General features: G+C 35.4%; 2 protein-coding genes across 2 annotated transcripts; one reads left to right on the forward strand and one right to left on the reverse strand.

Moving 5' to 3' along the window:
- Window positions 1-2489: 2489 nt before the first annotated feature.
- LOC126794415 (uncharacterized) lies at window positions 2490-6963 on the reverse strand. Its single transcript, XM_050521128.1, has 10 exons — window positions 6857-6963; window positions 6526-6640; window positions 6292-6391; window positions 5769-5912; window positions 5457-5515; window positions 4712-4779; window positions 4584-4635; window positions 4098-4262; window positions 3393-3992; window positions 2490-2879 (listed from the first exon to the last, which is right to left on the reverse strand). The coding sequence occupies exons 1-10, from the start codon at window positions 6862-6864 to the stop codon at window positions 2664-2666; spliced, it is 1527 nt and encodes a 508-aa protein (XP_050377085.1). The 5' UTR covers window positions 6865-6963; the 3' UTR covers window positions 2490-2663.
- Window positions 6964-7119: 156 nt separating this feature from the next.
- LOC126795000 (protein PAM71, chloroplastic) lies at window positions 7120-11944 on the forward strand. Its single transcript, XM_050521807.1, has 12 exons — window positions 7120-7329; window positions 7595-7670; window positions 7797-8018; window positions 8237-8290; window positions 8742-8803; window positions 9139-9207; window positions 9617-9668; window positions 9790-9864; window positions 10013-10142; window positions 10824-10894; window positions 11112-11159; window positions 11741-11944. Exons 1-12 carry the CDS (start codon window positions 7166-7168, stop codon window positions 11810-11812), a joined length of 1095 nt encoding a protein of 364 aa, XP_050377764.1. The 5' UTR covers window positions 7120-7165; the 3' UTR covers window positions 11813-11944.
- The last annotated feature ends 4737 nt before the right edge of the window (window positions 11945-16681 follow it).

Raw genomic sequence — 16681 nt, forward strand, 5'->3', positions numbered from 1 at the left:
CCTCATTATTTTTACCGACTAGTTATATCGATTTTGATTTCAATTAGTAAAATTATTTTGCACCGTCGAGAATCTTCATTATCTTTTTATAGTTAAGTTCAAGCACCCTCAATGATCCAATCCTTGATTCGCCACTGGTTGGAACGACTAATAAAAGTTTGAGGAAATGTATTTAGATGTTGTTGAACAAGTGAAACTGTTTGGTTTAATCTTAATAGTTAACAAACATTACACATTTACACATTTGATTTGACATCAAGAGATTAATGATGACAGAAGTCACACAGGGCTCCTCCGTGAGATTCTGTTGGGTGTGGAGTTCAATTATAAGTTTAATTGGTCAAAGTGGTTTGAATGTCGATGTCTGAGTGAAAGGTGAATTGGTGAGTAACTACTAACTAATGAGTCCATAATGTCTGTTGGTATGTGTTTGTTGTGGGATTGTAATGGGTGTGGTTATAATGCCCTACTTTCTTCTTCCTGTTGTGGGAGTAGATCGAGTGCATGCATGGGTCAATTTTCCTGGGTCATTAGGCAACATGTCTTTCTCAGAGACAAAAAATATATAAATACCGCATGCAAGTTTCGTTTGTTATAATGTGTCGCTTCGTTTGTGATGCTTATTTTTCTTCTTTGTTAATTTTAGGCAACAATTTAATGAGTAGGTTTTGCTTTAGTTTGAATTTTTACTCTCATTCTGTACATTTCCTGCGTTCTACTCTTCAAAATTGCAAAATAGTATTGTTGATCATACTGAACATAGAGAAAAAATTATTACAAATCAATTATCTTTAGATTGCAAATATTGCGCCGGATGCTGTACTTTTTGGTTTGATTAGGAGGTGACTCCTAATTAGTCCGTGATAGCCTAATCATGTCTCATTTTTAAGAGAAATTTTTATATGCTACCGTAGTATCACGTGACAATGCATAGTGATCCTCTTTACATATATATTTTGACACGTAAATTTATTACACTAAAATAATAATTTAACATATTTTTATTATATGTGAAATGACATTCATTGGTATTGATGATTTTGAACTAAGATTTCGGGTTTACAATTTAGAGTTTAGGGTTTAAAGTGTAGAGTGTAGGATTTTAGAAAGAAACTCAAAATAGTCTTTGATAAAATAATATAAATTTTCTAAATAAATCTTGCATGTCAAATTGTGATTGGAATGGTAAACCACTAAACATTGTCACGTAGTGCTACAGTAGCTCCATTTTTGGGTAGGTCATCAACTGCACAAAGACAATAGTTACCTAAACTATAGGCAAATCCGTAATTATGTCATGAGTGCATATAATTAGAGTTCATTCAGCTGCTTCCTAAAATCGAACGATTAATTCCCCCATTTGATTATGATCATTTTCCAATGAATTCCAACTTCCCTTTCCTCTTGAAACTACGGGGTAAAGTGCGTCTTGCGGTCTTGCAAAAAAGTATTGGTAAATTTACTTCAGTAGTTGTATCACATTATTGTGCTGATATGAAGAGCCAAACCAATGGCTAAGATATGAATTAAGTCATGAACGTCGCATCTGTAGATTATTCTTAAAAGATTTGTTGGAAACATTATCGTTAGGCAGGCACCAAACAATTTAGAATGCTCAAAAATTTCTGTGGATATTAGTACTAGAACTTAAGAAGGGCATCAAACTACTCCATCAGAATTGATAAGTTGATAACTACCCAAACAATCTGGATACCATTCGCGCAAACGTTCGAATAGAGTTCACATCAAGTTAGGAACAGAAGTACGAACACAACGATGTCCTATACGCATCACTGTGGTTCATTCGCTATATGATGTGTGCTTCTGTTAGTAACTTCATGTTTGGATTGTAACATAATCAAAATGCGTTTCTAGTCTCTGCTACGTATAAATGTAACCTTGAATAGTTGAATTTATGAAGCCCACGAATGAAGTTCAGCAAAAAGAAGGTATATGTCCTTCGATTCAGTGAAACGAACTTCACTTTCTTTCTGTCCTCTACGTTGGACTGTCATGATTAACAGCAAGAAAAAAATTCCTAAATATTTTGCTGGGTGACCCCAATGAGTACATGTTAGTCGTGAGGTCGAAGTGAGCAGCCAGTGGCCACGTTCAAGAACAAGAAGAAACAATTCAATTCCATTCGCATTTGGTTCAATCCATAAAAAGAGTACTGTGCAAGTCAAGCTAATTACTCCTAATGTTTTTTAGTCGAAGCATGCAAATTGCCTAAGAAACCTTTCTACAGTTTGGATTTATTTAGAACATTTGTACTCCAAACTTGTCAAGGCTTATACTTGTTACTGTAAAGAGTTGGTATGCTGGTGAGTGGTAACCAATTTGTTTGTGGTTCTTGTTTCAAGTTGTTTTACTTTAAAAAGAACCCAACAGCCTTGATTTCGAGTTCCTAAAATCCCACCTCAAGTGAATGAATGTCAACAACCGAGTTACTTCAGTAGTTCAGTTAGGTTAGTATCAAAACAAGCCTATCTTACATAAGTTTCTAAAATTCAGAATGCCCCAATAGCAACAACACATGCACAAGTTAGATTAACATATGTCATGGGAACTCTTGCTTTATTTTCATCCTAGCTACAAGTATGTTGTCTCTTTTGCTGGATATTTTAAAGGAAAAAATTTACCTCGCAATATTTACACCCGTCTTAAGAGAAAATTGGCAATCTTTGATCCCCTGATGCATATGAGATTATACTCCTTTTAAGGGGTGGAATGTACTGTGCTCCATGGAATGCTGCAGCGCGTAAAACATTTAGAGGTCCAAAATCAACTGAGTAAGCCCTTTGGAAACCATCTAGGATTGCCATCATTGTAACATTAGCCGTTTTTCTCTCTGCTTCATATTTCTTCAACAAATTAACCTGCTTAAGATTAGAACCACTCAATCAAATTAATCTGATGAAATAATGATGATGAATGTAAACCTGTTTTTCTGTATGCAAAAACAACCAACAACACAGACTAAAGAAAAACAAGTTGAAAAAATGGAATCCACTTATAACTAATATGACATTTCCTGCGGCATATCAATAAGAGAAAAAACAGATAAAGGTACCACTAACACAAAATGCAGCTATGGTAAAGCACTACTTCACCATAGTTCTAATAATTATAAACCGTTATACTTAACAGCCCAACTTGTGATTCCTTTAATATATGGCTTCATACTGCAGTATTGTTTCACACATCTAATAGTTGTACTCTGGAATAGATGCCCAGGTGTCCTTGGTAAACCAGCTACGATTCACCAGTTCAGATGAAATCCACAATGTGGGAAGATATACAAGTGCATGTGGCCTCAATTATTATGAACTTTTCTACGACCAAAAGCAGATTTATTATCTCAACACAAGAAAAAGCAGAAAAACACCCACCTCAGCGATATTTGTTCCAACAGCAATGCCCTCAGAAATGATTCTCGAAAGAGCAAATGCATCTCCAAAACCCAGATTAACGCCTTGCCCAGCCAAAGGATGAACAGTGTGTGCGGCATCACCAATTAGAGCCACATGCTTTGACGCATAGTCATTGGCATGCATCAAAGACAATGGAAACACCATTCTTTCAGATGCCAACTTCACCACTTTTGGTGGAACTTTGAAGCACTCATTAGCAGAAATAGTTGTGTCTGTCTTAAACCAAGAAAATATGCCTCCACTTCCGAAGTTGCTCAACTTTGGATGAGGGCCATATCCATAATCAAGAGCATAATTTACAGCATTCACAAAATCATCTCCGACCATTAATTTACGGTCAGCTGCTTCTTGCGGGGTCATAGTCCAAACTATGTTACTGAAATTATCACCAATCGGCAATAGTGCAATTGGTCCATTAGGTAGAAATCTTTGCCATGCACAATGATTCTCTGCACTATGCTGTACAGTGCAAATGATAGCATTCTGTGAGTATTTCCATCCAGTCGTCTTAAATCCTGCTAACTCCCTAACACATGACTTGGACCCATCAGCTCCAACCTGCAATATGCAATTTGATATCAACCTATAGCATAAGGATGATATATGCAAATTCTCTTAACAGAGATTACTGTTAATGGGGAAGATTTCAAATACTTAACTTACCACCAACTTTGCATATAGACTATTGCCATCAGTTAAATCCAGTTTCGCTAAGTTTCCTGGCTCATTCAACCCAGATGAACTGTTCACCCCCATAGAAAGAATGCTTGGATTTAAAGCCATTGAGGACAATCTGGAAGGGTAGATAGTCTTCTGGAAATCTGTATCCTGTTATTTTAACCTTCTTAGCTGTAGGAAAAAATAATACTTGAATGCAATAAATGGAAATAAATATATATAAGAACTAATAAATGCACCAAAGCCTTTTAGAACAATAATAGAAGATGGTTTTGCATGAAAAAAATTTCATACAGAAAAATAATGGAAACTAATTTCGTCATAAAAAAATAACCGAATCAAAGAACTTAGGACCAAAAATAGGGGGCAAACAATAAGACCATTAGAACAAGACACTACACTAATGATTACGTGTTTTACTTAAAATAAAGTAATGTATTCAAAGTTCAAACATATAATTATGTTATATACCTGCATGCATGACAAAAGAGAACTCTGCAGCACTTTATTTTCCACTACACACCTGATCCGAAGTAAATATCAGCACGTATCCTCCTAGTATAGATAAATAAAAAATTTAAAATCTCTCTACTTCTTACCCCAGATATTCTTTGTGAACATCTCTTGCATCGTATCTTGTATATCCTAAGCCAGTATAGTCCCAAACCTATAATAAATCATGAAGGAACAAGTACGTTCAGTAAAGTTAACTTCAAGCATCATCAATTAAACTGAAACTACCATGCCAATGGGAGTTAAATATGTTATCAGAACTAGTTTTCATTTTTCCGAAGAAATAACAGGTCTGTGTAATAAGAATTAAGAACTGTACTTTTTTATTTTCCTTTCTCTAGGGTAATTCATTTGGATAAGGTAGTACTATTTTACTTGTCAGAAAGTGTGAGTATTTTAATGGCTCTAGTGCAAATTATTCGACAATCGATTCCCCGTTATCAGTTTATCACATCGATAATAGTTACTGACAGAGGTACTGACAATAATAATCAACTTTTTCCGTACTAGTTCGATCAATCATTCTATCACTATTAGTAATTTGTTATAACATATTGAGCATTTGCACTGTGACTGTAACAAGCATGTTCAAGATCATGTAGGTACAACTATAGTCTATAGATACTTCATTCTTCATAACTAATATATGCGAACGAACAGGAAAAACATAAATCACTTGGCAGACAACTGATTGAGATCATAAGCCTTCAGTAAACAAAGATTGGACCATTTGAATCAGATTTCAGCATATAAAGCCAGTCGATGCACAAAATGAGCATATTTTAATTACTATAGCACACTAAAAAATTTGCAGCCTGGAGAGTATATCACCTGCATTTGATCAAAATATGCATGTCGATGCTGCTCCACATATTTCCACGCGCCAATATCTGTAATACACCAGTTGTTATTGCAAGTTTGAAACTAGTGCACCATTTCTTACTCTCAACCTAAGATATAAGTAACATCTGGCATTGTTAAATCAAAATAGACAAGAAGCTAATATCCTGGAAAATGGGGAATACGAGCTAACTCGATTTGCATAGTACATAATTTGAGACATTAACATGATGTCCAGGGGGTGAACATGAAGAACTGATGTTTGCAGAAAAAAAGTGAAAACCCAGACTGAAATTTAAATACCTTTGAAGAGGGATATAGTTGCAGGTGTTACTGTACTGACCCTTGCATCAGGGGGGTCTTCTTTCTTGATTGAGAGTCCACTAGATAATGCAGGATTGCTATCAATGATGGCAACTTTCAAGTGCTTTGTCATCGGCATTCTTGCTAAAAGGACACAAGAATAAAACCATAAACAGATAATATTAATTGCTATGTCAGGACAGAAATTTGCGACAACCAAACTGTGCAACAAAAATAAATAATCACAAGTTCATCAGGCTATAAACTCTATATGTTAAACTACACATTAAAAATCTCAAATATTAGCACTTTAGAATCTCAAATATAAGCACAATTCTAGCCTTCAAAATTTTCAAAGTTTTTAGTTTAAGTTAGAATCACGCAGAGGCCTTCATATTCACAAAGTTGTGAGATGATATCCATCATATAACACTACATTAGTAGAACAGCTTTTACACCCTATATATCACAGTAAGTTATACAACACTCAAAGATTACTAACATACAACAAAAAAACACCTACCCAAAGAACAGGCCAGGGCCATCCCAACCATGCCTCCTCCAACAATAGCAACATCATATGGCTCGCCTTTATCTGAAGATTTCTGCTGCCCCACATGATCCTGCATATTGATAAATCATCAAATCCCCAACCATGCAACAATATCACAGTTCCTGCAAGTTACTGATGAAACGAAAATCGACAGCTAAAAAAACGAGGTACAAAATTTATCAGGCAAAATTAACAAGGGTTTACATTGCTTGGTGGGGCACCATTAAAGCTGGAAACTTTAGCAGCTGCACCAGTACAGAAACCCTTGTGTGAAAGTTTCAATCTGTATCCATTTTCGACTAGCTTTCTTCTAATCAAGCTGTTACAAGCAAATATTCACATCAGACTAAATCTCAATGTATGAATGCAAACTTCAATTTTCAATTCAATCACCGAAAAAAAGAGATTACAGCTAGAGTTTCTGAACCTCAATTTGCATAGCCCAACATCATAAAAGCAACAAAAAATCAGAAAAGGTGTGAACTTTAGGAACAAAACAGAGGCTAAAGCACAAAATCGAAACGCAGCGTTTTACCTGTTCATATTCTAATCGCTGGAGCTCACTGGGTTCAGAGTTTGAAGCTTCAGAATGGAGTCGGTAGAGAGAAGAAGAGGGCAAAGTATATTGATCAAGAGGAAAACGACTAGTCGTGTTGGGGTGAGTTTTGAATATGGGGAAAGTAGAGAGGAAAAGATGTAATTTTTAGTAAGTAGATAAAATGGTAAAAAGGTATGGGGACTTCCCTCCTCTTATTGCTTATCTGACCATCTGGGTGTGCTAAAGTTTCAGGCTTTAGAGCTGCAAACCCAAAAAGGCCAAAGCTTTGAGTGATAGGGTGACAAAATGAGAAGCCTAACGCTCTCTGAGAGCGTGTTGGGTGTACATTCACCATTTCCTAAGCCACCCAGCAAGCCATTGTGTTCTTCTTGCTATTTGCAGTCCTTCAAATTTCGGTCTAAGAAGTCCTGTCATCAAAAGATTCAAAACCCAAGTGTTGTTTCACCCAGGTGAGACTTTTGATGAGGTCCCATTTCATTTTTGTTGAGTTTTTAGGAAATGGGTGATGTGTTAGTCAAGTAACTACTGTCACTTTGCATATGTTTGTGATTTGGAAAATACTCGAGTTCTGAGTTTTTGTTCTGACTAATGTATGCAGACAAGGATTGAATGTTACATGAGTTGTATGTTGTTATCGTGAAGATAAGTTTGAAGTGTGGGGTTAGAAATAAGGATATCATATGGAGACTTAAAGAAGGGTTCCTTGTGTTTCAGGTATTCAAGTATGTGGCTTGCAAACAAATATGACGAATGGCTCCGTCGCCTAACTACTGATAATTTAGAGGGCATTGTAATGATCTTAATCTTATTTAGGAATTTATAAACAAAATGACAACTTTTGGTGTTTCTTATACTTTAGTGGAGATTACAGAATGTATGCTGCATTCACTAATTAAAATTGTTAATTTCAACACAGGAGCTCCGCAGGGTGATCAGAGAACCAATTGATGCCATTGATGATTCTGTTGCGTTAGATAAAGCACCTGTTTCCATTCATTTGTGGAAAGCTATACTGCTGTCTGGGTTGCTTACGCTCCAAGGCTCTGAGCCAGCACTTGCTCTTCCTGATCTTGCTAGTGTGTTGCAGTCAGTTCCGGTTCTGGGGGACCTTGGCGATATTAGCACAGGTTTTGCTTCAGTTAGGAAAATCTCCCTCTCACTTCTGTAACCTGACATTTTTGTTGAAATCTTGTTAACAAATAAGTATGGAATTAGTATGATCACTCGTCATTGGGGGCATTAACCCTTAAGTTAATGATAATTTCTAAGATAAACATAATTATAAGCACTGTCTAACAATTAAACAACATGCTCCTCGGACAAATATTTATATGATTTTGCTTCTTCCTGTTTCAGGCCTTCTTGCTGATTTTTTTCTCAGAACTAGGGGACAAGACCTTCTTTATTGCAGTAAGTCCGAATCTGTTTATACCCCAATAGTATTTTGTATAGATAGTTTACACTAATAAGAGAACAGGTGGATTATGCATATGTGCTCTATCTATGTTCATCTAAGTACAAAGTCTGTTTACTGTGACTACTGGCAACTGTTTATCAATGGAAACTCTTTGTCTGCAATATCACTTATCTACCTAACCCAACTAAATATGTACGCATCAGAAGTTTCATCCTCCTTTATGTCTCTATTTTTTTGTCAATTGATATGAAAGTTCTTTTTCCCAGTCTAGAAAAATTGGTATAAAAAATGATTGACTTGTGAGCTAGCTAGTTCCACATAATCCTCATCTATGATACGATTATCTCGTGTCTTATATTTTCTTTGTTGACATGTATATGATCAGGTTTTTAGCATTACATCATAGATAACCACTCGTAATCTTGACTTCTCTTTTCTTGGCAGGCTCTTTTAGCAGCTAGGAATTCTGCTGCTGTTGTTTTTGCTGGGACCTTCAGTGCACTTGCGTAAGTTATCTGTTTGTTGTGCATGAGGAAACTAATGTTTTTAGGCTTGAACATGATCACTTGTATTATGCTCTATTTCTTTTTCTCCCCATAACTAAACAGTATCTGCATATGTTTTGTCAAGTCAATAAAACTAAGATAACTCATACTCGTCGATGTAGCAATCATGTTTTGGGAACATATATTCTGGTTATGAAGTTTGTATGGCCGTAAGGCCATTATAACCCACACAAACTAGACATACTTACAGAAGTGATATACATATCCTGAAAGACCAATACTATTCATTTCTCAGTTGCACCTTATATTTAAATAGCAGAATTATTTCCTTACAGGGCAATGACAGTCATATCTGTTGGTCTTGGGAGAACTTTTCACTACGTTGATGAAATCCTACCATTCAGGTACTTAAGATTTGCGTGTCTCTAAGGATCTTAGGGACACCTACTGTCTTTATTAAGTTTTTTAAAATTGAGTCATCTGGTTATCTGAACGACTTTTTTCTGAACATTCTACTTTGTATTTATGTACCGATATTGTTCAATTTTCTTTACATTGTACCACAGCTACATAGCAGCAATTACTTTTTCTGATAACCTAAACAAGTTGAACAGATGGGATATATATGCTTGGTTAATATATTCTGGCATCCAATGATACACATAAGTTTATGCTTATGTTTTTTTTTTCATTTTATACTCTCATTGATCATAAAATTTTGGGTCTCCGAGGCTCTGTCAGCACCAGTTGAACCTATCTATCCATTTCTACATTATACTTACATTTTCTTATGTATATGGTCCTTTGTCACAGGTTTGGCGAGACTGATTTACCCATTGATGATATTGCTGCAGTTCTACTCTTGGTAATTATAATTATCATTAATTTATGTTGTGAGAATCCGTTGCTTGCTTTTCCTTGTGCAGTGGAAAAACTATCAACAGTAGAATTCTAAGGGAATAACCACATATCTTGGTTATATTCAGGTTTATTTTGGGATTTCAACCTTGCGAGATGCCGCCTCAAGTGATGGTTTGAAAGCAGAAGATGAACAGAGGGAGGTACGCTGCATACTTTTTTGAGACACAGCCTGCCATGCATATGTCAATACTGATTTGTTTGAAAAAAATGAATAAAATAAAATCTATCTTCTTCTCCTTTTTTTTACTTGAAAGAGTTGTTCTAAATATCACACGCATTCTGAATCAGGCAGAGATAGCTGTTTCAGAATTTACAGGAAATGGTGCTGGAATACTAGCTGCTGCTAGCACAGTCATTAGCACTTTCGCTTTAGTTTTTGTTGCTGAATGGGGAGACAAATCATTTTTTTCTACAATAGGTGAGTAGCAACGGTCAAGATTATATACTATCAGACTTGATTCTACTTGGATTTGAAGCAACTCTAAAGTTTAAGAAATCATCTTCATGCTGTATTTTGAAAGGCTGGAGACGGTTCTTCCCGTAATGGATTTGTCACACTTAGATTTATTTTGCTTACAGTTAGGCTATAGAAACTAATAAAATGTTGATAGCAGAAACTGAGTAGGCAACTTGGCATATTGAGTTTTCTGCCTTAAATGACATGTAGTGGATTTAGAATGACAGTCTCATTCAATTATTTTTCTTTTTTACAACTGTATCATTCAAGAGAGGATGCCTGTATTTTCCTTTTCTGTTTTTCAATATGGTAAACTGATGTTCTTGAGTGAATTTAGAACAATGGAAGTGTAGAATTTTGCATCCTAAAATGGTTGTTGAAAACCCAATTGAGTAGATTGTTTTTAGGAGGAAATCATAAGTCAGTTTATCTGAAATAGGTTGAGGTGTTGTTGATTCTCTTACTTGTTTCTTCTGATCTATTTAACAGTTTATCACACTCTTTTGATACGCGAGCAGGATTATTTTAATTAATTTACCTCTTTGAGATTATATATAGCCAAATTCATAGAGTCCAGCTTTTAATGCATACCTTACTCTTTATGTTTAAGTTAATAAGACAAGCGTTTTGCTACATATGCAGCACTTGCTGCTGCGTCTTCACCCCTTGGAGTCATTGCAGGAGCACTAGCTGGTCACGGTGCTGCAACTTTGGCAAGTTTCTTTCATTGTTTTCATGCATATGATCTAAAAAGCTGTACTACAATGACTAAAAAAATTGCGTTCAAACTGAAAAGTCTTGATTCAAATAAAAAAATCGTCATGGTTTTCAACTTGTATCTAATCAACTTGGAAGATTTTCCTATTATTTTCTGGACTCTGGAATATATTTTAAAATGTTTTCTGTTTCCCCAAAATGTTTGATGTGCAGCTTGCTGTGCTGGGAGGTTCTATACTGGGAACATTTTTATCAGAGAAGGTAACAATTGAATTTCACTCATCAACAGTCTTATGAGTAAATTTTCTTAAAAAGCAGGCACACAAATTTAAACAATTTGTTATATTTTTTAAAGCTTAGAACCCACTTTGTTCAATGATGATACCATTATTGTCTTCTTTGACAAGTTCTGAATTGGTTTGGAACAAGCGTAATACAATAGAACTCCATATTGCTTACCCTAAAGTGGAGAGTGTGATAAACAGATGTCCTAAACTCAGAATTCTTCTCATTCTACTTGGCTACAAAGTTCGTTGGAACCAACTTGTCCGTTTTTTATCGACTTCTGTCTATTCTATTTTTGGTAGAAAACATAGTACAGTTAAGGATTAATTTCAACCATGTGGTATGTGTCGACTAGCAAGAATGGATCAACATAAATGCATTTACTGTAGATAGTTTTTTAGATGAAAGAACGAACTGTGCGTTCACCTTTAGTTCCAATGGGTTAAATGGAATTTTCTCGTGTTACCATTGAATATTGATTTTGAGCCAAAACTGCTTATTCCTTTGGAATAACGAACTTGGACTCTAAGGAACTCTGTTTTATATCTCTTTTGCAGACTATTGCCTACGTCGGAGGTGTTCTTTTCCTCGTCTTTGCTGCTGTGACAGTAATAGAAATAGTAAGTTGAGTTATTACCAGGAAGAAGGTTCCCACATTCTCTCTAATCCATCGGAAACGAGTAGTGCATTTCTGTGAATTTGTAAATTTGACCAAAACTGCTATGATCGAACTCGTAGGCTGTTGATTGCAAATTTGCATGTAATGGTCCTCATACTTGCCCTACTTGATGAGATGATGCTTAGCGTTTGATTGTTTTTTGGTTTCTTCATGATTTGTGATTTGTAAATCAGCAACATAAACATATAATGCTTCATTTCATTGTCAAAATTCAAATATTTAACAAATTTACAGTGATAAAACGGAATTTACCGTAATATTTGAGATTGTCATGGCATGTGATTGATATGATCGACTCATCAAAGCCAATCTTTTAAATTTCCTCTTTATTTTGTATAGTCGGATCTATATACTTAAGTTTCAACATTAAATCGTTGCCATATAAGTCCTTTTCTTGTAAGTAGCCATATAAAGTTCGTAGAATCCATTTCTTAATGAAGGGATCTTCAAAGCGATTAATTATCTTAATGACCTGATTATCTTAATTATCGACTTAATAGGATAGTTTCTGGTTAGAATCCATTAAACATATTTACATTGTGCATGTTTCAGGTAAATTAATACCCCATAATTACGTTAACGATTCAACTACCAGTTCCGCCAACGATTCAACTAGGTTAAAGAATGGCCACCATTGCTAAGTCGCTTACTTTGATTATCCTCTTCAGTCTCATTAGCAAAGGACCAAAGGTAAACATTCGACTGTGCATTTGTTCATGTTCATATTTTGCCCGAGCAACATAATTGTATTCAAAATTACGTAATTATTGTATACATAGCGAACGGTGCAGCATAACTTTCACAATAAGCTGATCATGTAATCAACGTACGTACATGAATAAAATGTCATTGAAAAGAGCATATGTTTACGTATATTTTGAACTACTATATGATTTTGACAGAATGATTCATTTTGGTTTAGGGTTTTGTGATAAATGTGAATTGGGGAACATTGAGATCGGCACCACCCGGAGTGGAAAGGAGGTTGCCGGCAAGCCAGAATGGAACGTGGTTGTGAAAAACAACTGCCAGTGCACCCGATCAGTCACTGATAGCTGTTAGCTGCCAAGGGTTTCAGTCGTCGCATCCGGTTGATGCGAAGAAACTGTTGAAGCATGGTGACAAGTGCATTATCAACAGGGGAGATCCCTTGCCCGGCTTTGCTACAGTATCAGTCTCTTATGCTTGGGATCCTCCTTTCATTTTGGTGCCTGTGTCCTCCGTTGTCATCCCTTGTTAATTAAGAGTTAGTCATGTCTAATCTTAGGGTTTTTGGAATAAGTGTGATTTTGGAATTTGTTTGGTTCCATCGCGACACATGAAGATGCAACACAAGGCAAAATTAACATAAACTCAGTTGATTTATCAATCTAATTTACTTCTCTCAGTTTTTTATTCACAATTTTAATATTGTGCGAAGATATAGACATATAAAACGTATGTAGAGAAAAAATAAAACATTCAACTTTCTTGTTGGGAGACAGTTTATTTTAGATTTGACGACGTACTTATCAATTGTTTTGGCACAAGAACTAGAACATATACTTGTTTGCTTGCACTAAAGTAGGAAATAGGATTGAAGATGTCTTGAATTGGGACTGAAATTCCCTCAATCGAGATATCTAATCACAATGCATGTTCTATGCATATTACTTCTTTTCATCTTTTGACTTGTAGTATTCTCTACTATAATAATACAATGAAGGATTGGTTTTGAATCATTTGGAATATGAGTATCAAAATTATAGAGCAACCATAGATGGGTCAAATTTAAAGCTGTCATCCTGGTCGACATGCTTTTGGGAAAAGCTTGCTCTCAGTTGGACTGGCGAGCACGTTCATCTAACCGTAGATTATCAAGTTTTATGTATGTGATCAATGTTCTAAATATCCCGTTATATCCTCGATATATCTCTAATATATCTCCGATATTAAGAAAACGATATGATAAGTTGCTTATCGGTCGATTATATCGGTCAACCCGAAAAATCAAGTCAAATGATGATATATCGGATCAAACCGAGTTTGACCCGATATATCAGTTCATTTTTTAAAAAAAAAATTAAAACCACGTCGTTTTGAAAAAATAATTTAAAGAAAATGAAAGTTTCGTCAATAGCATTCGATGACGATATAATTTATGATGAATTATCACTTCTATTTTTATTAATTAATACTATTTATATATTTTAATTGTCAAAACAATCAAATATTTTTTATGAAGTTTATTTAGTACATTTATTTCTATAAGTTTTAATTTCTCGAGTTTACTTGGTATATTTTGATGTATATGTTTATAAATATATTAAATTTAATTAAAAATTAGCAAAAACGATAAATCTGATATAATTCGATATATCTCGATATATCCATGTTATATCCTTATTTTACAAAATCGATACGATGTTGATAACCGATATTTAGACCATTGCTTGTGATACTTTCCCAGGTTGAACTAGTAGCAAAGGAATTTTCTGATCTTAACTAGTTGCCACCTGATCAAACCCTAATGCTAACATCACTTTTGCCATTGCTCTAATTAGCACTAACTTGCACCCAGAGGCTATAAATACTTTTATTCCCAGTCGTTTTCGACATATTTCCTTGTGCAAGCTGTTGCCTAGGACCTCTGTGGTGGATTGATATAGTAACCGATTCTTTTGTTGTTTGTAATCTATGGTATATTTGCATAGTTTTAAGATCGCTGTTTGAATTATATGTATGTTTAGTTGTTCTATTATTGTAAGTCAGTTTGTTTAGCTTTCGATATGTCATTTCGGTTGGCTACTAACGACTCTCAATGCATTCAACATAGAGGTTAACCAACATATTAGAGATCTACGTTGCACTTAACATCGAGGTTAAACAACATATTAGAGATTTAAATTGCGATGGAACGTCGAATTTTAAGTAAAGATGGACAATGAGTACACGTCTAGCTAAGAGCTCAGAGTTGCAGAAAACAAAAGGACGTGGCAAACCCTAGCCCATCAGTGCAGCTTAATAGTTAGAACCTTTCACGGAGAATCAAAAGTCACAAAAGGGATGATTGTGGAGGCAGACAAGCCCCACTGATCTCTTGCATGCCTCTCCCACCCTGCTTTTTTCATCACAGCATTTCTTTCCCACTTCACTCCGTACGCTCCTGGGCTCTCTTTCTTGTGCTCTTCTGTCTGTCAAATGCTCCCACAGTCCCACCTTCTTTTAGTTCGTTTCTTTTTCATTTCTATGGTCGAAGTCGAACTTTCTTCTGGTTATGTATGTTTATATATAATTCTAACTTTGTAACTCTTCTTTGATTTTGTGTTTGAAACGCTTTGCTTGAATCACACTCCAATTTTCAGGTTGGGGTCTCTAATTTCTTCGTTCCTAAATAGTTCAGCCTTTTTATACGATTCAATTCAATAGAAACTCTTTTTATACGGCCAATTTGGAGAGATCAAGCGACTACTCACAATCCAAAAGAAAAGAAATCAAGTCCATGTGCAGTAATTCAATTATCTAACAAGTAACAATCGTGCACAAACTGAAATGAAGTTGTTATGTGAATTGATTGAAAAGTTAGGATTGATTCGGTACAATACACATCGATCAGTATTCATTACCACAATATACGTAACGTATCGAACTAAAATACGTTAGAATACACACTACAGTAGATGTGAACCGAACATGTAGTGAAATTAATATCACGAAGATGTTCCAAAATATTTATGCATACTAAAAGCTTTGAACAGCATATAGATTAATCAAAATGATTTGTGTCCTTTAACCTTCGCTGTATATAGCAATAACGAATCATGAGAGCCAGTGTTGAAGCTAAGAAGATCTCGTGGGACCATTTATGCACGCAGTTAAAATTTATGAGTTTACATAGTTAGTTGAGGTCCGAATCCGAGTAAAGCATATTCTTCGTTGCCACAAAGCACCTAGACCCGTCCACTAATTGATGCACCTAAAAAATATGCATTTTGAAGCTGTAGGATCGAATACCAATGACGACGTAACACTCTGATTTTAAGCACTAATGCTAACCTTGGACGACGTGTTATTTCTCTTCTTAGTTCATCTGATGTTATTTTAAGTAGTCCATGTACAATGACCCTGATGTTATTTTATTTGTTTCTAGATCGTGTCATATATTGAGAGAGCATGTGACTCGTATATGTCCAAAAAATTTCCTCTTGTAGTTTATTCGGTAACATTGGTATATACTAACTCGGCACATATAGGTTTTAGCTAAAGTTAAAGACATTTCCATTAGTTTTTTTTTATTAAAAGGTTTCTAATGAGAACCTTATAATAAAGATTGTTTTGAATGAATGGTTTGATGACATAGACACTGTGAAACTTAGCAATTGAACCGTAAACCATTCAGCCAACCATTTATTTAAAACTCTGGTCCTTGGTTTTCATAGAAAATTCTCCAGAAAACTAAGAAGATGGTGAGCTCGACCTGCCAATCAATCGGCCACCTCTCGATACTAATTATAAAAGACATAAAAGGTTGGTTGATGCGGTGCTTCGATCTTGCAGCACTTTCCCGGACCACCTATCCTCTCAGACGGGGGGTACAAAGCTCAACTTGTGATTCTTACAACAAGTCCATGGGAAAATAGCGTTACGGAATCAATTCTTACCCTCTTTAGAACACGGTTAAAAATCTGACTAAGACTACACTCAAATAAAAAAAAGGTAAGAAGTGGGGCGATGCTCTTTTTCCACCGGCAGCCACCTCAGCCACTCTTTTTCCCAGGCCCTCCCCGTTTTCGGGTAAAATATCAACCCCCTTTTGGAATTTCCGTTACGTGGGGAGTTT

The sequence above is a fragment of the Argentina anserina genome, chromosome 5 (genome assembly GCF_933775445.1).
Source record: "Argentina anserina chromosome 5, drPotAnse1.1, whole genome shotgun sequence".
NCBI classification, from domain to species: Eukaryota; Viridiplantae; Streptophyta; class Magnoliopsida; order Rosales; family Rosaceae; genus Argentina; species Argentina anserina.

Coding starts and splice junctions, on each gene's coding strand:
- LOC126794415 (XM_050521128.1), bottom strand. Junction 4,636..4,711: donor GTTCACAAAGAATATCTGGG/GTAAGAAGTAGA, acceptor ACTTCGGATCAG/GTGTGTAGTGGAAAATAAAG. Junction 3,993..4,097: donor GTCTATATGCAAAGTTGGTG/GTAAGTTAAGTA, acceptor TGCATATTGCAG/GTTGGAGCTGATGGGTCCAA.
- LOC126795000 (XM_050521807.1), top strand. CDS start 7,166: ATGAGAAGCCTAACGCTCTCTGAGAGCGTGTTGGGTGTACATTCACCA. Junction 8,291..8,741: donor ACAAGACCTTCTTTATTGCA/GTAAGTCCGAAT, acceptor TTTTCTTGGCAG/GCTCTTTTAGCAGCTAGGAA. Junction 9,669..9,789: donor TTGCTGCAGTTCTACTCTTG/GTAATTATAATT, acceptor GGTTATATTCAG/GTTTATTTTGGGATTTCAAC.